The sequence below is a fragment of the Fusarium phalaenopsidis genome (assembly GCF_050370095.1).
Source record: "Fusarium phalaenopsidis strain FUZ10S chromosome Unknown contig_32302, whole genome shotgun sequence".
Taxonomy (NCBI): Eukaryota; Fungi; Ascomycota; class Sordariomycetes; order Hypocreales; family Nectriaceae; genus Fusarium; species Fusarium phalaenopsidis.
The window spans coordinates 4,516,701-4,538,037 of NW_028145405.1; the positions used below are offsets into that span (position 1 = coordinate 4,516,701).

The window sequence follows — 21,337 nt, forward strand, 5'->3', positions numbered from 1 at the left end:
TACGTAGGACAGCTTGCCATGCCAGGCTGAACTGACCACCTTTCTTCCTCTTCTTCCTCCTACAAATACACTGACCTTCCAGGTTGTGAGAGAGCTTCTTTCTTTCAAACACTCAATAACTCTTTCACGCACATACGCTCGACTCGACTCGACTCTTTGCTCGCGTCCCAGCCATCCGAGGCCTCCATCTTCAGCTCCGATTCCTCACGTTTTGAATCGCCCTTGTTTTCTACCCCTCCTCGACTTCCACCGTCGCCATGACGCTCTACTACACTCTCGTATGCGCTCCCACCTCCTCGGAGAACCGTTCTCGTGCTGCCTACTGGGAGCTCTGCGGTCGTCGTGGGATCATGTTGCTAATTGCGTGGCTCAGGTCTTTTTGTTGTTGGTCTTTGAGATGGCGCTGTTCATGCTCCTGATCATCCCGCTCCCCTTCAACGTTAAGCGCAAGATCTTTACGTACGTCTCTGCTCTTTTGTGTGCCATATATAGCCTTGAACTAACGGATGCAGCTTCATCTCCGAGAACCCCGTCGTCGCCAAGATCCAGTACTGGATGAAGATCACCTTCATCTTTATCCTGATCCTCTTTATCGACAGTGTCAACCGAGTCTACCGCGTCCAGCTTGAGCTCATCGCCGCGTCGGAACAGTCTAAGCAGGGAGGGTACGTGACTGATTTCTTCCCTTCTCTATCTTACAACTACTCCAAGCACCAATCTCCATGGACCTCGCTAACCATGCCATTACAGCGCCGCCGTCATGGGTCACGAACGTCTCGAAGTCCAAGCCCGCAAGTTCTACTCTCAGCGCAACATGTACCTCTGCGGCTTCACCCTGTTCCTTTCGCTCATCCTCAACCGCACCTATGTGATGATTCTTGAGGTGATGCGTCTCGAGGACAAGGTCCGCGCCTATGAGGGCACCAAGCAGAACGCCAAGGAGAGTGAGAAGCTTGCCGTCGCTGGCAAGCCCGGCGAGCTCGCCCGTCTCCGGGAGGAGCTTGAGAAGAAGGAGCAGGACCTGCAGAACCTTAAGAAGCAGAGCACTCAGCTTCACAAGAGCTACGACGAGCTTAGCGACAAGTATGCTGCCACTCAGCAGACTGGTGAGGACAAGAAGGGCATCTAAGCAATGTTCATGACATGCCATTATCCTTGAACGGATCCTACCAATGGATCAACCGGCACTGGGTCCAGTGTCGCTATCGATCACAGGCAGAATCAGAGGCTATGTCAGGCCAGCACCTTTCAGGGTACATTAAGAAAACTACAGACCAGGGTTATATGTAGCAGAGGACGCAAAACAATGGGCGGGCATAAGGTTACCGGGCAAGCAACGGCGCAAAGTTGACGATTTTGGCGCGTATTAGGCTATCGATCGATCGAATATTTGAGATTGTATTCAATTTCCCAGAAGGATAGAATTATCAGGAATAGTGAATCTACCTCTGTGAAGTGTCATCGCTTTTGACTAAACTTATTTGTTGGTGTCAAAGCTAATAGCAAAGTGAAGTTGATAGTAAAGTGGCCGTGGCCGTAACCCAGGGTATCCAGCATTATTTGGTCAAACTGCCCTTCTGTCCAACCCAGTTCTAATAATCCATGTCATACTTTTCTGGAAACAAAATACCATTCGCCATTTCCAAGACTGAAAACTCGCAATCGTCCTGAGCATCATCCTCGTCCCATGGCAACAGGCCCATGGCACGCATTCCATCGGCACCTCCGGCCTCGCCAACCTTTTGCACCGCCTCCTCTGCTTTCAAGGGTAGATCACCCGCGGGAGCACCACCAAAGTCGGGACCAGATTCGCCGTGAAGCAGTGCCTTGCGCTGACGGACGAGGTAGAGTGCGTTTGTCTGTGTCAGCGGACAGGCAGGGAGATAGAGAATCGCCGTTGTGGGTAGATCTGGGCGACATCGGCGGTCTAGGGCATAAACAGCATCGCAATGCCAGACAAGATAGTCGCCCGGGGCGAGCTTGGGTATTGGGATCATGCTACGGTTGAGTTGAAGGTGAGGGTGGAGCGCTTCGTTGAGTTCTTGGGGGTATGAGGGGAGGGCGCCCTGGATGACAGACGAGGGAGGTTGCTCGAGAGCCCAGTTGTCTGGAGAAAGGAAGCTTGGGTGTGTTGGCGAGGACTCATTGGGAACAAAAAATGGCCGGAGGAGGAGATATGCAGTTGTGAGCCGTATCATGGGACACAAGAGGAGGGTGCCTTCGCCAACAGGGAGGTCACTTAGTGATATCCAGCCCTGGAACATGCGGAACAAGCTACACGAGCCATCGCCGTTGTACAGATCGCTCGTCACCTTGAGGCGAGTGCTGCTCTCCCATGGATCCCACTCCTCCCACTCACCATCCCAGATGCGCTGATATGTTCCGGCCGAGCCGTAGCCGTCGGACTCCCAGCGCTCCACGCTCCCGCCATCGACATAGACGCTCAAGGAACATGTTTCATCCTCGGGGTGTCTGATTCTCATGCGATCGGCATAGCTGACGGGAAAGTTGGGACTGACAAGCGCTGCTGGGTCGGATGATCGCCATAGGTTCATGAGGAAACGCTGGGCATAGAGCACATTCGCATGGCCTCGAGCCTTGATTTGTGCAGGGGACCAATATATCCCGTAGAGATGCGGATCATGCGTGGGAAGACGCTGTGCTCGTGGGTCCTCCTTCAAGTATTGATCCGTTTCTGTCTTCCACTGAGCAGCTACATCATGAGGGATAACACCCCGTATGACAGCAACGCCCCGTTCCTTGAGTTGTGATGAAAATTCGGCGGCTTCCGAGTCCTTCTTGAGATGGTCAAACTCGATTGATGGGAAAATGTCAGGGCCCTTGTTGGCAACAATGTCGATTTCTGTCTTGAGCTTGACCAGCAGTCTCGTCCATGAGGCTTTGATTTGGTCTTCCTTGCCAGCAATCAAGCCCCGCTTGATCCGTGCAAAACGGGAGGGAAGCGGTATAGCTTCAGTGGTTTGGGCGAACATGCTACTTGAGGGCCCATGTCGGTGGTGGCCATTAGACGCCATGTTGAACCCAGGAGTTGGCTGACAAAACACGGTCAGAGCCTTTTAATTGTGAGAGCTTCTACCCGTCCATGGGGGAAAGCCCGACATAATGGGCGTTTCGTGGGGCGGTGTTGGATTTATAATAGTTGAGCAACCCGCAGCGGCGCACGTTCTGATGGGTCGGACTCCACGATGCTATCTTTATCGTAACGTCTAGGTAGGCTAGTTATCTCGAGAGTTGTTCTTGGGGCGGGAATTCCTCGGTTGGAGTTGTTATTCTTCGGATGCTCACCGCCATGACGGGCCGGAGATCCGGTGTTGCCGCATGAGGTATCTTGAGTCTTCCAGCTATATCCTAATAGAGTAATCTGGGGGCCGGAACCAAATGACGCAGATTTAGCTGCGGGTGTCGTACGTCTTGAATGATCAGCTGCCAACTGGAGGACACGGCATCCTTTGTTGGTGGAGCCTCGTGGGCTAATAGGATGAGTTTCCAATGTCATGGATCTGGGCGTGCAGCTGAGTGACTGCCGATGAGTCGTGGGTGGCTGACAGCTCAGTTAAGCCTTGACTCGCTTCGATCGACGAAGGACAGGGGCGTCGTGGGTTGCATCGTCAGCCTTCTCAACTCTGGTGGCAGGCTTCCGCTTCGTTGAAGATGGTGCCCTGTTCTTCTTGGCCTCCTTGGAGGGCACCACATGATCTGATGGCTTGGGCGAAGATGGTCCCTTCATCAACACATATGCAACCCTTTCCACGTCACTTGCTGCAACGTCAAGTCTCTTGTGTAGATCGTTCACCGCGGAGCAAAGAGAGCGGTACTCCTTGGCATTGTACTTGATAGGGCTCTGCTTTCCATCACAGCATAGCCACCAGAAAGCCTCGTCGGCGAAAAAGATGACCCGAGTCGCATCATGAACGGCCAGGAGGAGAGACGCAGTTGCAGGGCCGATGCCCTTGAGTTTCGTCAAGACATCGAGGGCCGTGTTGATGTCGGTGTCCTCTTTGTAGGCATCAATGGCTTGCTTGACGATATCCTCAGCCGTGTCGGCGTCGTTTGAAGATACAAGCTTCATCAATGTTGGCCTAAACTTTCCGTGGCGTCTGTTCAACGGTCAGATCAATTCTCGCATTATCGGGCTTGAACGCAAAATTACAACCCGCATTGCACTTACAACTTCCACTCGACAAGGGTTTTGATGTCATCAAGCTTCATCGGGCGGGTGTCCTTGCCAGGGCTGAATATATCCAACGCGTCATTGTAACGATACTCATCAAGCACCTCCAAGGTCTTCTGACCAGGTTTGGCTGCAGTCATCAAGATCCGAATTAGCGCAGCCTCCAAGAACACGAACTAAACGACATACCGCCCTTAGTGCTAGAGATCTCCTTGATGAGAGCTGGATATTGGCTCAAGAGTTGGTTGAACTCGTCGATGGTGATTTTGTGTGCAGAGACGATGGCAGTCTTGGAAGCCATTGTTGCGACGCGCCCTAGGATTCTGGGTGGGCTGAATTGAGGCTTCCGCCGCGAAGAAGAAGAAACCTGAAGATTTAGACGAGAGACAGGTTTGAACAATGCGCGATAGGAGAGTAGCATGCCAGTGATGGTTGGTGAGGTTGGAAGATGAAAGATGGAAGCTGAGTTTGGAGGCGCGACGCGATTTCCGTGCTGGCCTTAGCCACACTAACACAGCACAAAACCGGAAGGCACGCCATGAAACACACACACTTACACCCACTCTCATGATCTTCACCAAACCCTTCATCTCTTCTCTCTTTTAAAACAATGTCATTTCTCATTTAATTATAATCTCAAGCCAAATTGGGCGTGCATTGTGTTTCGAATTCTTTCGCTCATCGCCTAGGCCACCCATTGCTCCTCAGCCTCTCCCAACAGCTTCCACAACTTGTCAAAGACGTTATCGGCATCATATTGCTTCTTCAGCGTCCTCAGCCGTCTAGCATTTGCCCCGAATGCATTCTCTGCCGAGACGGCATCGGTACTAACGTAATTGATGTAGTTGCCCACGCCGTCCTTGAGGCTGGCGTCGTTGTAGCCAAGGTCACGGGCCGCCTTCTGGTATTCGCGGTTGAACTCGCGGATCTTCTTGTCCAGACTTTCATCCTCCCACTTCCACACGATACCGATGTTGTAGTAGTTGCCTCGCGAGTTAAAGGCTGTAGACTTGATGGGGACGGATCGAATCTGGCCATGGGGAGTGCACTCGAGGACTACCATGCTACCCTTGGCACTTAGGTTCTCGTCGATGAAGGCCTCGAAACGATCGCGGATTGCCTCGGCTGTTGACAGCTCGAGAGGGAGGGTGAAGTTGCTGCCGCCAAACATGTATCGGCTACCTGCAGCAAACATGGCGTCTGCGCCCTTGTTGACCGAGGGATAAGGCATAGGCCCAGCCTGCTTCATGAGCGCGTCGAGCTCCAACACTGGCGCAAAGTACTTTGGCCCATCCTCGACTGCATTCGCTCCAACATGGGCCATCTGCACGAGGGTCACTAGGGGACGAGGGGCCTCTGGATCCGGGCCTGGAGGGGCATGGGTGAAGCTGGCGACGAAGGCCTGGTTCCCATCATTGGTTTCCTCCCACTTGTTGAGGAAATCGACCACGGTAGGGAGCTTGTCTTTGGCTAAGATGACAAGGCCACCCCAAATCTCACCCTGTGGAAATGCTCTGCTGGTGAACTGAGTCACAACACCAAAGCTGCTGCCGGCGCCTCGCAGAGCCCAGAAGAGATCGGGGTTCTCAGACTGAGATGCGGTAACGATGCTCCCGTCTGCTAGCACAACTTGGCAAGAGATCAGCTGGTCGATGGCCAGCCCGTGGAGGCCGGACAAGATGCCATATCCTCCGTGCAGAATCAGTCCGCCAACACCTGTGTGTGAGACGGTACCTCCAACGGTCGCCAACCCGTGGGGCCAAAGGGCATCATCAACGTCTTCCCAAAGACAGCCTCCTCCAAATGAGACGGTCTGGGCAGCTGCATCTACCGAGACGTTCCTCATAAGAGCCAAGTCCAGGACCATGCCCTCGGGGGAGGGGGCGCTGGAGGATTGCGAGGTGCTGTGGCCGCCGCCCTTGACATTGAATTTGATGCCATTGGCCGTTGCGAATTTGACGACTGCGCTCGCTTCCTCAGCGGTTGCGGGCTGGGCTACAGCTGCCTGAATCTGAAGTTAGACCCTGCTGTGAGGTTCGGTTCGGAGTGTTTCAACTCACAGCTGGTTTGACACAGGTAAGACTCCATCGCTGTAGACTAGCTTCATATCCATCATCTCCAGGGACTAGAAGGCGTCCCTTGACTAGTTCCTTTCGCAACGCCGAGAACTTGTCTGCCGTCATTTTTACTTAATTTTATGAGTTTGTTGAATTATTGCACAGATGATCACGTCTGCAAAAAAGCAGGACCTCGGGCGCCCTTTTATGCGCCTCTGGCTTGGAATCGGACCCCAAGCTCACCTCAGCGACGCCCAAGCTCACCTCAGCGCGCCGAAGCTGGATCTCAAGAATGCAGGGATCTCATGTCCAAAGAGGCTTGGTTTGGATCCTTGGGATTGGCGAGGTTGTGTGGATGCAAGCGGTGGCGGTAGACAATAGCACGCCGCGGCTTACACACCCAGCATTGGAACAGATGATAGGTGATTTCCTTTGCCGCGTGTTTTTTTGGTGGCAAGAGATACCTAATGGGTTTGGATTCTTCCAGAAGCAGAAGAAAGCTGATGAATGGCTCTCAGGTTGCAGAGAAAATGTCGTGGTTTCGTTGGATTGATCGACAGTTGAGACACTGCCACAGGGATCCAACGATTGAAACAACGATTGGCTTTCAAACCGCTGTATTGGCTCAGCGAATCGGCTCGAATCGGTGGATCTGTTCTCCATTGCTCGCTTTTCGAGGCCATGCATTTGTTATTCGATAGCGAAGTCTCTGCTAGATAGGACTTCTAGGCAATTGACCGTATAATTGACTAATTAGTTGTAACCGAGGCATGGCTGGGGTGAGAGACCTTGGTCTAATTCGCTGAGTTGATACCGTAGTATAGAAGATTGTGTAGCCTGAACAATCTTTATTATCACAGGCATTTGAAAGGTATGATAATATTCTCCTTGCTCATCATGCTAAATGATCCCCAATCATGATTTTATCATCAGATTTCTTGCTGCCCAACACCACCGTATTCCAATTACGCACACTCGCCTGGTGTGCTGGGTTGTAAGCGAGCCATCAATCCCTGGAAAGCATCAGGTTTGGAGAAAAACGACACAACTTGAACATTCCAGCCAGTGCAAACAGGGCGTTGAAGAGGTTTGGATGCTAATTAACTTCACGTGTTAGGTCTATTCTGATGCTCTATTGGCATTCTATAATTCTCGACTAATTGTTTGACATGCTACATTTCACAATCAGGCTCGGTATCACTGGGGAAAGCACGCACTGTGCGACGAAACGTACCATGTCTTGACTTGGTCCAAGCCTGGATTTAGTAGTACGAATAGAGAGCGGTTTCTAGTACTCCCCAACGTGTGGAAGATACGGCTGAGTGGCTGCGTCGTTGTCCAATCGTTTTCGAACGTGGTTATAGTCTGGGCATTCAGGTGCGGCGGCAGATTATAGTCCAAAAAACATGGTTCCACGAACAATGCCTTCCCGGATGGCGCTAGTAGCTAAGGCGGTCATGAGGAATCTTGCGATGGTGCTGAGATCGACGATGTGTTCAACTAAGATACAGTGTTGGCTGGTTGACAAGGCATGAACTGAAGTCCAACAACTTACTATTCACGCCGAGCGCGTTGGACGAAATCGTGACTCTAATCGGGTGCACATCAACACAACCAGGCGTGTTGGTGGGAAGGTAAACCAAAGTCTAGATGGGGTGGTTTGCGGACCAGTTTCTCGCCCCTGACGGAGGACACTAACAGGAAGAGTCAACGTCCATCCATGTAGTTGGTGGAAAGATATGCGTCGATATTCTCACTTCCTCTGAGTGATACTCAACCTAGCTCCATCAGGGAACGTTATTGTGGACTCCCTTTCGTCACCTGGTGCCTGAGCCTCCAGATCCTGATAGCTCACTTCATGCTCATCAGAATCCGTTTCAAGCTCAAGATGGACGCTCCTGCGGTCAATTGCTTCGTACTCTTCGGTTGAGAAATAGTCGCCACCTCCAGGACAGCAGTACTTGGTGCTGCACTCGCAAGTTGATTCTTTGCCCGAGACCATGTCGCTCGAGTCGCGGAGACCACCCTCTTCGCTACCATACCTAACACTGCGTCTCAACAAGGCGAAGTTCAACAACGCCAGCCATAATAATTCCGAATCCTCCCCGTCTCACCCTCTACTCCCATCTCAGTGATATCCATGTCAGGCCAATGCCAGGCAAATGGCAACAACGGCCCTCGAATACCAAGCCGCATCCAGAACCTGTCTTCCCCCTCTTCATTCTCGTAAGAGTGCTCAGTCACGACCTTGACATAAAGATCATACTAAGCGCGGTTAAAGCTCTTGTTGGCTCTATCTACCTGAAGGAAGTGGTCTATGCCCTGCTGGTCGAACACGAGACAGACGCAAAAGCGGCCTATTTTGATGCCGCGGCGGCCTTGTAGCTGCAAATGCTCAGCGACCCAGGCATCAAACAATCTACCTACTTCATCAGGGGTTGCTCCATCTAATGTAGCAGCATCTTGTATGATGTCGCAGTAGAATCATCGAGCTAGTTCCTCACTTGGGCGAGGATCAAAAGGCTCTTGGCCAGGCTCACGGGGCCCTGGTAGGTCACCAAAGACGTACTCGCGTGCGAGTTGGTTAAGCTCCTCGACGGCTCTGGCAAACCTCTCATCTGAATCAGGCGTGTAGATAGTACGGAAGATGGTGAAGCCCCATGTGTATAGACGGTCATGAAAGTGTGACTACTGGTTGAGAAGCCTGAGCATTTATCGTACTCACCTCCGGCCTTCATGATTTATGCGAAAATAGGGAGGAGTATTCACAGGAGGTGGGAAATCAAGTAAAGATTCAGGAATTGTGCCAAAATCTTTCATGATGATTCGGTATGAGCGTGAGTTGAAAGGGGGTGCGTGGGTGGTGATTGTGTTGGTATCACAGGGAAAACACGCACTGTGTAACGAAACGTGCCATGTTCCGGAATGGTCGAGACCCTTAAGCGACCGAACGGGACAAGGAGGACGGAGAAAAAAAAAAGGTGCCATTTATAGATAACGGCCCGTGCAAAAAGTCAGAGGAAAGAATAAATGGTTGGTCCCCCTCCGTTTTCCGTTTAAAATCCCATCTTACATTCTTCAACACCGCCAATAAAAAAAACCTCTCTACTCTACGTTCTTGTTCTACCACACACGTCGCAATCATGGGTAACGTATGTTTAATCGTCCATTAGAGAGGTAAATGACATTTGGGACTGACTTGAGAATACAGGGTGCCAAGGCTCAGCAGAAGCGCGAGCGCGCTCAGAAGGAGGGCAAGACTGCCAAGTCCCAGCTCAAGGTGGTGAGTCTACCGTCCTCCTCTCGTCTCAAAGTCCTCTGTTCGAATACTGATCCTCTCGGAAACAGAACAAGCAGGCTTGCGACATCCAGTGCCAGGTCTGCAAGTCGACCTTCCTCAAGACCACCAAGGGTCCCGCGTATGTCCCCCACGATACTCCCTCCCGAGTTGACCGATCTAACAACTTATCTTCAGTCTCGCCGAGCACGCCGAGAACAAGCACAGCAAGACGCTGGCCGAGTGCTTCCCTACCTATGAGCAGTAACTGCTCTTGACGAAACGAGCCTTATCAGAGCAAAACGATTAGGCGTACTAAGGGAACACATTTGGGAGCATTTTAGCGAAGCGAGGCGTACTTGTGTTGTTGTGGTGTGATAGAACAAGGGGGAGAGCAAAGACTGGGAACACGGAGATGCTGTGACGAGAAACTCACGACGGAAATGCTTTTACATGGTTCTTATGACTCGCTTGCTATGATTCCATGGAGAGATAACTTTCTCCCCCTCCATGCCTGCCACTTAATGAGCCTCCACGGCCTGGGGAGGTGTCTCGACCACCAGCGCAGCCTCCTCCCGCTGCTTCTTGGCCTTTGCCTGCTCCTCATGGATCGCGGCGAGAATATCCGGGTACCAACGCTCACCGACGTCCTGGTGGCTCTTGACGCGGTTGCGCAGCGTTGCCTCGCCCAGCGTCTTTGAAACGCCTCCAGCGCGGAACGTAAACTCGACATCGTCGATACGGCCGCCGTTACGCTCCACGATTTGCCGGCGCTGCTCCCTCACGCTCTCCGGCACGCGGCCCACGCCCACCTTCTCGAGGTCCTCAAACTCTGCGTCCATGCGCACGCCTTGGAAGAAGGGGATGGAGAAGCGAGCTCCTGAGCCAGCGGCCGGCGAGAGCACGCGGTGCGTCGTCGACACACAGACACCCTGCGTCAACGCCTCGAGACCCTGTCCGATGGCCACGACGAGCGTCCCCGGGATGGGTTCGCAGTCGATCCACTCTCCACGGACGTTCTGCACCTGCAGCCCCTTGTGGGAAGTTGCTTGGAGGAGGTAGCTCGTGAGCATGCTGTCCTTGTGCGGTCCGACACCCTGACCCTGCGCATCCCCCCCGCGGCCGAGCTCGGCGAGGTCCGGGTACTTGACGATCTTGAGCTTATGCTGCTGGTCAGCGTCAAAGTACTTGGAAAAGGCATCGCTGGGGAGCTCGATGGCCTCGGCGATGAGGGAGGTGAAGTAGATGGAGATGTCGCCCATGCGGTTCATGTAGTCCGTGTAGGTGCTCCGAAAGCCGGGGATAGACTCTTCGGCGGGCCATTGGTTAGGGGCCAGTAGGTTCCTGTACAGAGGGGAGCCTTCCTTGGGGATGGGATGCTCTGTTGAGAGGTCAATCTGCTCGCGGTGGTCAATCTCTCCAGCCGTGATCTCGGCCGAGAGGCGAGAGTAACCCAAGAATGACGGGGCATTCTTCATCTCAATCTTGAGCCTGGTTAGGTGTTAGTACTCACCAACTCTTCAAAGTAGAAACAAGACTTACTTCTCCTCTTCAGGAATGCCAAAGAATCCCTTGCCCAGATCAATGACCCTCTGAAACACCTCATCGGGAATGCCGACGTTCTTGAGATACAGGAAGCCAACCTCCATCAGCGCATGGCGGAGCTCCTTGAGGAACCCAGGCTTGGTAGCCGGATCTCGAGCCGCAGCCAGGTCCAGGATTGGGATAGAGGTAAACGACATGGCCGAGTTGCAGTGGTAGATGGACAAGATCGACAACGGGGTTTAAAAGCTTAAAGTGCCGGCTGACAATGGATGCAATTTGTTGATTTGTAACTTGGTATCTTGGTCTTGTCTTGTCTCGCAAAATAAGTAATAAAAAAAGATAGGTAAGTAGCCAAGATAAACTCGTCCATCCATCCCATCACCTCATCGCGCCATGGCGCAATTGGTCCACCAGGACACACCTTTTTCTCTTCCTGCTTCTTTTCTCGTCCTCTCGTCTCCTCTCCCCGCACCTTGCAGTGTATCCACGACTGACCCGATTCCCGGTTCCCGGTTCCGCCGATGGATGCCGGGTGGCGTCTGGTTGGTGATTGCTTCCCTCCAGCCCGGGATGCCGATTTCGGTAATGATGTTACATCTGCACATGTTGTGTCTTGTCTTGTGTCTGTCTTCAACCAACCCTGTTCAACGCCGACGCCGGCAATGCAATGCCTGACAACCCAGAGACCGGGATTCTGCAACCAGACCACGTCTAGTATAATACATTGGGCTTGGCAAAATAGCCCACTTCACCCCTCGTATATATCCTATCTTATCATGAAGCTGAGAGAGGCTTTGTCGCAAGCAGGCCCGTAACCTTGTAGAACATGTCCTCAATCGGAGGTGCGGCGAACGCAGGAGCAGCATCAAAGATGTCTGCCAAGTGCTGCTGGTTGATGACGCTGTGGTGAACATCGTCGTCTTCCATCTCCACATCCTCGGCTTCGACTTCGCCTTCAGCCTCGGCCTCGTCGTCACTCGCCATCTCCTCATCCTCATCAATGAGAGCAACCTTGTCACCGCCGTTTACATCAGTGCCTTCAAGACGCAGGTCCTCCAGAGGCTGAACAGTGGCGAGGGACGAGGGGTCGGATCCCTCCGCAACTACCCACACCTGCGCCGCATCATCGAGAGCAATGAAGCCGCTTGTGTCAGGAGCAGATACCAGGCTGACAACCCTTTGAGGCGTGCTGCGCACCAACAAGGGCTCTGTCTCTTCAGGCTCAAACACGGCCAGGAGGGAGCCCTCGCTCGCTGGTAGAGCAAGAGCAAAGTGCCCAGAGGTGTGATCAACGGCGAGTTGAAGCAGCTCGTTGGCTTGTAGGGACTCGGGCATCACAATGCCGTAGCGTAGCTCATCGCTTACAACATCGTAGACCCGCAGCTCATCAGACAAGATGACAACAAATGGCGAAAGGGCGCGAATAGACCGCAACTGACCCTTCCATTGGCCTTCAAGCGTCTTGACGACCTCGCCAGATGCAGCATCAATTACATAGACTGAGCCAGAGCCAGCCGTTCCGAAAGCCACAAAAAGGGTTGAGCCGTCTTCTGAAAAGGCAATGCTTCCCTGAGGCTCATACTTGGCGGATGAGTCGGGGATGTCGACGGTGCCGTCTGGGGACACGCCGTCACCCACAGCAATCACTTGCGAGCAGCTCCAGGTAAAAACTTCCCGGCCGTTGGGGCCCTTCACGAGAATGCCATTCTGAGACCTCGTCTTGGGGCGCCACAGGCGGACTGATCCATCAGTGCCGATAGTCGCAAAGCATGTTGAGACGGGGTTCGACGCCAAATCAAGAACCGCCTCGTTACGGCTTGTAGCATGAGGCGCGTTGATCCTGGAAACAAGGGCGATCTGGTCCTCGCCCTTGCGCGCCTCCCAGAACTTCAGGTAGACTTCTCGTCGCTCATGGATGAACTGGTCTTTCATATCGCTGAGGACATTATCCACGTCTCGCGATGAAGGTTCCCAGGTGTCCACGCTAGCAAGCCACTCTCCATCAGCCGAGAATGCTATATGGGTGATGAGGGGCTCGCCAATTGGGTGACCCTTGTTTGTGATGTTGACATCTGTGGGCTGAGTACGAGCCAGGGCTTGCTGTGACACACTTCGGAAGGACTCGAGGTCGAATGTCTGCAGCAAGGGAGCAGAGAACCCTCCCGCAAGAGTAGCCTGACGACCGTTCCCAACGCAGACGTGCAATCTTGAGTGGTCGGATGGGTTAATGGCAGCCGGGATTGGTCTTTGGATACCTTCAGGCGCCTTCCACGTTCGCTGAACCAATTGATCCTTGGGCGTCGAGACATTGACAGCAGCCGACTGAATGCCAGCAACGTATGCTGTTGGCTTCATCTCGGCTGTTGAAATGATCATGGCCGAGTTATCGTCGAGGTGGACGGCGTAGGCTGATCCATTTGAGGAAACGGTGATGTTCTCAACACAGCCAGAAAGATGTGGCAGGAAGTCCTTTCTTCCAGTGTCCATCTGCCATAGTACTAAAGCATTTTCGGAACCTCCCGAGATCATGTAGTGGCCTATGAAAGTCAGTATGAGCAGGTGCAGCTACGCTATTTCGAAACACATACCATCTCGTGACCATTTCACCGCATGCACAGCCCTTCGGTGCCAGTGGAAGTTTTGTGCTTGAATGGGCTCTTTATCAGAACCGGACTTGGCAAGGGCCTGGCTTCGAGCCAGGGCATCGCGATAAAGATAGATGGAACCGCGGGCGCCACCAACAATGATGTCGAGCACAGGCGCAGTCTCCTGTCGCGCCTTCCTTCCTCCTGTCGCTGGCCTGGGGTACACTCTGAGGTCGAGGGCGGTAACGAGGTCCGGGACATCAAAGGTGTAGATCTCATACTCCAAGGCCGCCAGGTTGTCAAATTGAGGCTGGGAAGGGACGCCAAAGAAGAGGCGATCGTTGAATCCACCGACCAGGACCTGGCCGTCATCGCTCGCTTCCAGCAGTTGCAGGCCATTGCCCGACTTCTTCATCGCCAAGACAACCTTGGGTTCAGACTCCACCTTGACATTTCCTGAGTATGCGACAACCTCTATCCGTCGGGGCTTATCCGACTCGGCAACAAGGACGAGTTCCTGTGCCTTTCCAGAGATGTTCTTCGTCAAGACCACCAGAGCGTTGGCAGTTCGGGATCGCGTTTGGAACGACACGGGGGTCTTAGAGCTTGTCCAGTCGACCTGGAACACATGTCCATCGGAGCATGCGACCCAGATGATATTCGAGTCTTGCTTTGAGTGCCGCATTGCGACAATGTGGGCAGGCGCCGAGGCCTTTTGTTCTGACGAGTCGGCTGCGGTGATTGGGATTCGGCGCACAAGCAAGGAGTCGGCTGCCGAGTACACCTGGATCGAGGTGTTGTAGGCGAGGATGAGATGTCTATAAAAGTTAGCCAAGCCAATTTCAGTGGCACTTGATGAGCTCACTGTTCATCTTCAGTCAGGATAGGGTCAATATCGAGCATCCTGCCACCCATGGGTTTGGAGACGCGCCATCCTGCCTCAGCATTGTCGAATTGTCGGACAATCTCGAGCTCCCTGGATCCAGGAGCCTCCAGGGCTCCCGCGAGCCCATCCAGCTCAGCTACGACGCCATTTGCGCTGGGCAATTCACTGGCATCCGACTTGCGCCCATTGGCCTTGTTCAACTTCCGCTCAGCTCTGAGGCGCTTCGATCTCGAGTCGTTCTCATTCAGGTCCCGCTTGCGCTTCTTGTTCGGGTCGAGTTTCGTCCGGGGACTCTTGTGGCCAGCCATTTTCGCCACCTCTTCCTGTCTGCACAGTCGAGACAGATATCGAGTGTTGCTCTCGCGACGGACAAGAAGGTTTTGTTGCGAGGTGGTTTGTCCAGGGAAAAGGCGCCTGCCTGTGCATCTGCTGGGAGTTCGCAGAAATTTTGGTCCCACTTTGGTGAACTTTTTGTTGCTGATAAGATAAGCCGGCCTCCGGACAAACGTCGGAAGGTAGAATTTATTTTCAAACTCAGGAACGACGCCAAAGAATCGCGAGCTTTCTCCAAGACGCATCCATCACCTTTGTCGCAAATCTTCTCGAGACAGCCATCGTTGCCGCGCAACTCTATCACAAAGCCAAGATGATTATCCCCATCCGTTGCTTCTCCTGCGGAAAGGTGACTAGTCCTCCGGCATCACGTTACTCGAGCGACCTACTGACTAATTGTTTAGGTCACTGGCGACCTTTGGGAGCGTTACCTTCAACTGATCGCAGATCCCCGAAAGACCGATGGGTACGGCAAATCCTATGGCGCAATCGAATAGAGGCTAACACACGTGTTCAGTGACGCTATGGACGAGCTCGGTCTGAAGCGATACTGCTGCCGCCGCATGATCATGACCCACGTTGATCTTATCGAGAAGCTTCTCAAGTACGACGACACCACGGAGACAATATAATTGCCAGCCTGATACTGACATGTTTTTAGGTACACGCCTGATGGCCGAAACGAGAAGAAGCAGCGTCTCAACGAGAACGAATAAGGCCCGCCCTTGACAATGGAACATAAAGATCGTGCATGGTTTGGCGTTAATGGAATTTAAACAAGTACCTCGTTTGGATGGCGTATGGAGGACTTCGCATTGAAAGGGCTAGAGCACGCGAGTACTCTTAATTCACAGTGTCTTACCCAAACGTGCTCGAGATGCCCAGGTGTACTACACCCATTGACTCTCTTGGGGCGTCATCTGCACCCAACTCACTTCTTTGTATGGCCAACCGACATGATCAGTCAGCAAGAACCCTCGGTTCCGTATCCTGCCCTCAAGTGAGGCTGATGATCTGAGCGAGGAGCTATGATTGCTTATTACTTGGCGGATAGGTTACTTTTGCACCTCCCCAGGCCTCCCCCACCACCCCCGTCAAGGCCTGTGCGCAAAGAGCGGTGGACAAGCGCCTGCGACAAGAGAGAACAAAGGGGATGGGCAGACATCATGCGCATAAAGTAACGCCTAGGAGATGGAGCCAACAAGCTTCTTCGCTTAACGGGACCAGCGATGCAGCCTTGCATATCGAAAATCTCACCTGACCGAGCAACACCGGCCGTGACAAGTCTCTCGTATCGATTCGGCTTGTTGGTGTTGGCCGAGGCCCTCTCTAGGAGCCTCCCTGGTAATTCACGCGAAGACTGTTGGCCGAGCCATGTTGAACAGCAGGCTTGTAGAAAATCTCGCTGCAGGCCAACAACTCCGCACCGCAAGCCAAACGATTCGCCGATCCAGACTGTCGGAGACGCAAAAGGTCCGAGTTCACAGACACATCAGCAGAATCGTCTCATTGCAGGGCTCGGCATTTTCGGGCCAACCTTCTCACAGGAAGGCCATGTCCGGGTTACCGAGTGTTGTGTGTCAGTAGAGACATCGGATGGCAGGGTATGCAACTCTCAATGAGGGCACTTGGTGACTGACCAACACCAAGGGTGAGCCGGGATGCCACCCCATAACCAGACACTGGGACTCCCTGCAGAGCCTGAACACCACATGTGCTTCCCTAGGCCAGGCCATAGGGCAGACCAGTTGGTGTGCCAAGTTTGAGGAAGAGACGTGGAACAAAGCATTAAGGCTGAACTTGTTCACAGCCAATGCGGAACGCGGCCGACATTTGAGGCCAGCCACTCAGTTTCCAGCCCTAATACACCTAGACCAGTCAGCCTATCCAACGTCTCGGGTCGTCCTCTGAAGAGTGAGCACTTGGAGGTTGGTCTGGTTAACACCAAAGGCGGGCGAAATTCGCCAGTCGCTGTGATTGGTTGTGACAAGGATACAGTGGTATCCTCCTCAACCGTCTCATTTGCTAAGATGCAATCAAGACGACCGGCTCTGGCAATACCTGATGGTGTTATAGAGCCAACAATTCTCCCCTGTGCCATCTGATACTGGACAGTCAAGACCACTCGACAGCTCAACAAGACAGATTGCCGCGTCTGGGTGGTCAGACGAGTTGCTGAAAGCGGGCAACAACCGCGCACTTGAACAAGCGGCATGAGCCATCCCGCCGATCCAGCACGACGTTTTTGCTAGGGCCAACAACGAGACGGCAACCGTGCCATAAGAGGTTGGCTTAAGCCGTCGGGTCGGGTTGCACGATGCAGCAATATGCGATACCGCGTCAATTGAATGGGGTTGGGATACCAGGCCGCGCCGGCGCCTAAGCATGCAATGCACTTTCAACTCCGCCCTCTGCTCAGATCCTTCCTTCATGGCCATGGCCTCGGCCGCGTCAGTTGCACTCTTGCCCCGGACTTTTAGCTCGAAATGTTCAACGGGCCGGCCAAGGAACTCGGAGCATGTGCCTCGACGGAACCATCATGTTGCAGCGTGCTCGATATGTCGATGAGCAGGCAGCTTGGGTAACATTCAAGCTTCGGTGCCTCTTTTGCTGTGGATCCCGGGACCCATCCCGGAAGGAAGAAGAATCACGCCTCAGCCCCGTCTCTGTGGGTTGAAGAAGGGATCGAGAAAGGCACCCGAATTCGAAAGAACCAGGAAGCAAGCTTCCTGGAAGAGCGAACCCATGGAGTCACCAAAGGTACACTACAAGCTAGCCAACGGGCTGTCGTCCCCGCACCGCCTGGATGGGATGGAATCGTTAGAGCGGTTCCGACAGTCTGTCTAGCGCTGTGATAACTGAAACGACGCAGCAGGCATAGGAGCTGTCACCACGCTAAAATGGCTCCTGGGACAAGAATCCTAGCCAGGTCTGTCTCCAAGTTGACATGGATAATGCGAGGACTAGAGGATAATCCGCCAACAAGCCCTGGATTTTGAGCCCTTCCACTTCAAGATTGTCGGTCGAAAGACTGTTGATCAAAAGCAATGATAGATGCCAGGCTCTCGGGCGTTTCCGCAGACGCATGGATATTCTGGACGTCAACAGTGCGTTCCGCGCCGAAAGCGGAAGCACCCTTCTCGATCACCTTGAGCCACAAAGAAGCAAAGTGACGGAGAGAACGAGGCTCCAGACAAGACTGTGGCCATGAACACCGTTTACGTAAATCAACAATGTCCATGTCGCTTCGACACTGAGAAGCAGGCTGAACGCCGTCCCAGCCTGTTGAAAGCCACTCAAAGCCAATATCGGATTCAAGGCGCACAGCCAAGAGAGCGCGCTGGGCGCTCCAACAAGGGAAGGGACTTTGCGTCACGGAGGCCGCTCTGCGGCCCCGGCTAGTGGGACCACCGGTTTGTTTTAGCGTTGCTAAAGCCGCCGGGACCAGACTGCTGGGATCGAAGAGGCTAATCGCTGACTGGCCCGTCTGGCAATCTGGTGGCGCCCCTGCGCGCCCAGGGCGTTTACCAGCACAATCGACAAGTCCCAGAGTGTGGGATTTCGGATGGGACCTGCGCCCGGACTCGCTCTCGAAGGAAGTGGAGGGAGGGAGGTCGCTCCTCCGGCGGCCAGACCAGACCGGACATGGCGGGCTGAGTTGCTCCCAAAACGAAACAACAAAGAGCAACCATCGATCATGGTTTGGACGGCCACTAGGGCACGGCTTCGGATTCAGGTGGCCCGAGATCACAACAATGCCCGCATGATGGAAGGTTTGAACACAACCAACATGCCTCCATTCAGGCTTCGTATGATGAAAACCTTGGAAAACCTCGGCCGACTGGGCCGTCAACAAACAGATGGATGACACGCTATGCGGAGTAACGATATGTTGGTTGTCGACGTGCAAAGTTGCCATGGTCACACCGTTAGACCTGCACTCGTCTCAACATCAGGCTCTAGAATGCATCCTACGGGTGGCACCCGTGCCGAATACAGGCTGATTGGGATAGGGCGGGCTGAGGTCGGTTGTCGATCATTGGGATGGAGAGTTGAGTGTCACATTCCGTGCCGTCGATGCTGTGCAGCAGGCCGTGGCACATGGCATTGACAAAGGGAACGCTTCGCCTGCCAGCCCGACAGCCTGCTTGCCTGCTGTGCTGCACAGAGGGCTCGGTGCCGTGCGTGTTTGGATGCATCCTCGGCCAAGTCCTGCCTACACCAGACTTTGAGATCCACTGAGCATGGCAATTGGGTGGGCTGCAACTCGTTGGCGGAAGCGATGGGGTGGGGGACTGCGGAGGACTGGCCAGTCCCACCGTGAGTTAAGCGCCGACGCCTGTCCCTTTTGATGCAGCCCCACGGGTTAGGAGGCCACGCCCATCCCCTCGACGAGCCTGCCGGGGTTTGACTGGCCCGTTGCTGGCGGTGGGCGCCTGGGGATGTTCTCTTGTATCCGTCGAGCATGTGTGTTGATGGGCGCAAAGTAACGCGAAGCTGAGCACCCGCAGATCCGAAGTCAGTGAGTCAATGGGTAGACGAAAGGAGTCTTACGAGAGGGAGGGCAGGTAGACGGAGAGGCATGGACTGGTGAGATGAGAGTCAAACGATGACGGTGAAAGAAAAGATCCATGACAGATAATATAACGGGTGTTAAGTTAGCCCTCAGGTACACACTCACCAAGTGTAAGTCAGCAGGTCTTGGGATGGGGAAAAGATTGCGATCCAGAAGTAAGGCAGGTGCTAGCAGGGATGGGCCTCCCGTCCTTTGATCCGTTCGTCCAAGCCTGATGCTCCAGGGCTCCTTCCGTCAACGGCGATGATCACGTTCTAAGCGTTTTCGGTGTACTTGCCCTCGGTACTGGTACTGGATGTATGGCTTGGGTCATTATCAGTGTTTTTTCTTTTTGGTCAGCTTGAAAGTGCAATTCAACATTCAACAACCTATGCTTGTCTCAGTTGGGCACGATTGATTCAGCTCGTTCTTCCTCGCGAGGACACCCGTTGAGCCTCCACCTATCCCGTACACGGTAGGTAGGTAAGCAGTCAAGAGAAGGTTGCATCGACGACACCCTACTTATCCCGCCAAGGACAACACCAGAGGCAAGGCAGCCGGATAGTAAGGGGGACATTGACGTTAGCCGCTCCAGCCATCCATCCCGTCGAGTTGATGTAATTCCGCCCTGAACTCGTGTCCTTGAGTAGGTGTTCTCCCGTGTACTACACCCCAATACAACTGACTTTGGGTTGCCGCTATTGTTCTGGCACAAGCCATCTTCTCCTGGCCTCTCTCTTCTCAATGATACACAACTAGTTGGGTTCGTATCCATCCTAACCTGGTCGAGTGTCGAGTTCAGAAAAGCAAGAATTGGCTTTCGACAGAACACCAGGCAACATGTTCCCCTTCTGGCCCCCAACTTCTCTCTGACTTCCATCCGTACTTCTCTCACTCAAACCTACGCCCGACTGCTTGTCGATCCACTGCTGGTCCACCCCCGAGTCGGCAGCAGCACGCAGCTCGAGGTGGCTCTTCTGGCTGGGGGTCTGTCACAAGTCGACTCTTAGCCGCAGAGCCCCTCCGCTCCGCTACCAGCTCGCTCCGTCCCCATCCATACCCACACATCCCATATTCCATCCGCCAGGGCACGCCCCCATTCATGATCCCCCCGTCTTTTCCACCCTCGTCCCTCTTCCCTCAGTCCTTGACGATTGGTATTTCCAGTTTGTCGGGTTGTCATTGCTGATCTGTGCAATCCAGTAAGCCGTCTCTCCCCGGTCACCAAGGGTTTTCTTGACAGCAAAAGCAACCCGAACTTGAAGGGGAACCGAAACTTTTGATGCTCAACATCCATCGCGCCTCTGCGTCTCTTTTGTTTCCAACTGGCCGCGCCAACAATCGCGTCCCGACAAGCGCAGGCCGCAGCTCCGGCCTCCACCAGAATAACACACACACACGCACACACATCTCATGGCAGCAAGGTAGCCGGCCTGACCCAAAGCCAGCTACTCGCAGGTGCCAAGGGTAAGATCACCAGAGGTCGTGGTTGGTACTGCAGTTCCCATAGCTCACTGCGTTGACAGTAACAGAAGCTACCTGCATTGCTGCAGCACCCTTGCCAACAGGGCTGGGGTGTCCCATCGACAAGGGACCTTGGCTATTGACCCCTGTCAAATTGGCGTCTGCCTGCCTGAGTCCGTCGCTGCAACCGCCCGCTCCAGCTTTTGGCTCGGCCTGGTTCTTTAAACCTCCCGCCCTCCATCCTGTCCATCCTCTGCTTCTCGCCTCGACCTCCCGGTGAGCTGGTTTCCCGTTCCGACAACTGAGGTGCTTGCTTCGTTTCTGGAAGCTCTCTGAGCCCTTGCTTCAACATTGGTGTCTTGCTTAGCTGCCCTGAGCTTTGCGATCCTTCTCCTCTCCCGCATTGCCTTTTTGGAAGCATCGGCGCAAACCATCCGACCTTG

The 21,337-nt window shown here is 53.7% G+C and overlaps 8 protein-coding genes across 8 annotated transcripts; 3 read left to right on the forward strand and 5 right to left on the reverse strand.

Moving 5' to 3' along the window:
- Positions 1-257: 257 nt before the first annotated feature.
- LRP88_08749 (B-cell receptor-associated protein 31-like-domain-containing protein) lies at positions 258-1,129 on the forward strand (the record flags this gene model as incomplete). The annotated part of the gene is made up of 4 exons (XM_083245249.1): positions 258-278; positions 374-459; positions 513-665; positions 751-1,129. The coding sequence occupies 4 exons, from the start codon at positions 258-260 to the stop codon at positions 1,127-1,129; spliced, it is 639 nt and encodes a 212-aa protein (XP_083099743.1).
- Positions 1,130-1,592: 463 nt separating this feature from the next.
- LRP88_08750 (DUF1479 domain-containing protein) lies at positions 1,593-3,035 on the reverse strand (the record flags this gene model as incomplete). Its single annotated transcript, XM_083245250.1, has 1 exon — positions 1,593-3,035. The coding sequence occupies one exon, from the start codon at positions 3,033-3,035 to the stop codon at positions 1,593-1,595; it is 1,443 nt and encodes a 480-aa protein (XP_083099744.1).
- Positions 3,036-3,574: 539 nt separating this feature from the next.
- Positions 3,575-4,493, reverse strand: LRP88_08751 (uncharacterized protein; the record flags this gene model as incomplete). Its single annotated transcript, XM_083245251.1, has 3 exons — positions 3,575-4,118; positions 4,190-4,322; positions 4,382-4,493. The coding sequence occupies 3 exons, from the start codon at positions 4,491-4,493 to the stop codon at positions 3,575-3,577; spliced, it is 789 nt and encodes a 262-aa protein (XP_083099745.1).
- Positions 4,494-4,877: 384 nt separating this feature from the next.
- LRP88_08752 (FAD-binding oxidoreductase) lies at positions 4,878-6,375 on the reverse strand (the record flags this gene model as incomplete). Its single annotated transcript, XM_083245252.1, has 2 exons — positions 4,878-6,197; positions 6,253-6,375. The coding sequence occupies 2 exons, from the start codon at positions 6,373-6,375 to the stop codon at positions 4,878-4,880; spliced, it is 1,443 nt and encodes a 480-aa protein (XP_083099746.1).
- A 3,017-nt stretch (positions 6,376-9,392) lies between these two features.
- LRP88_08753 (At2g23090 like protein) lies at positions 9,393-9,794 on the forward strand (the record flags this gene model as incomplete). The annotated part of the gene is made up of 4 exons (XM_083245253.1): positions 9,393-9,401; positions 9,461-9,532; positions 9,598-9,668; positions 9,725-9,794. The coding sequence occupies 4 exons, from the start codon at positions 9,393-9,395 to the stop codon at positions 9,792-9,794; spliced, it is 222 nt and encodes a 73-aa protein (XP_083099747.1).
- A 253-nt stretch (positions 9,795-10,047) lies between these two features.
- LRP88_08754 (isopenicillin N synthase family dioxygenase) lies at positions 10,048-11,268 on the reverse strand (the record flags this gene model as incomplete). Its single annotated transcript, XM_083245254.1, has 2 exons — positions 10,048-11,017; positions 11,069-11,268. The coding sequence occupies 2 exons, from the start codon at positions 11,266-11,268 to the stop codon at positions 10,048-10,050; spliced, it is 1,170 nt and encodes a 389-aa protein (XP_083099748.1).
- Positions 11,269-11,845: 577 nt separating this feature from the next.
- Positions 11,846-14,850, reverse strand: LRP88_08755 (uncharacterized protein; the record flags this gene model as incomplete). The annotated part of the gene is made up of 3 exons (XM_083245255.1): positions 11,846-13,608; positions 13,660-14,474; positions 14,522-14,850. 3 exons carry the CDS (start codon positions 14,848-14,850, stop codon positions 11,846-11,848), a joined length of 2,907 nt encoding a protein of 968 aa, XP_083099749.1.
- Positions 14,851-15,188: 338 nt separating this feature from the next.
- Positions 15,189-15,591, forward strand: LRP88_08756 (DNA-directed RNA polymerase core subunit RPB10; the record flags this gene model as incomplete). The annotated part of the gene is made up of 4 exons (XM_083245256.1): positions 15,189-15,224; positions 15,280-15,341; positions 15,393-15,479; positions 15,537-15,591. 4 exons carry the CDS (start codon positions 15,189-15,191, stop codon positions 15,589-15,591), a joined length of 240 nt encoding a protein of 79 aa, XP_083099750.1.
- Positions 15,592-21,337: the final 5,746 nt, after the last annotated feature.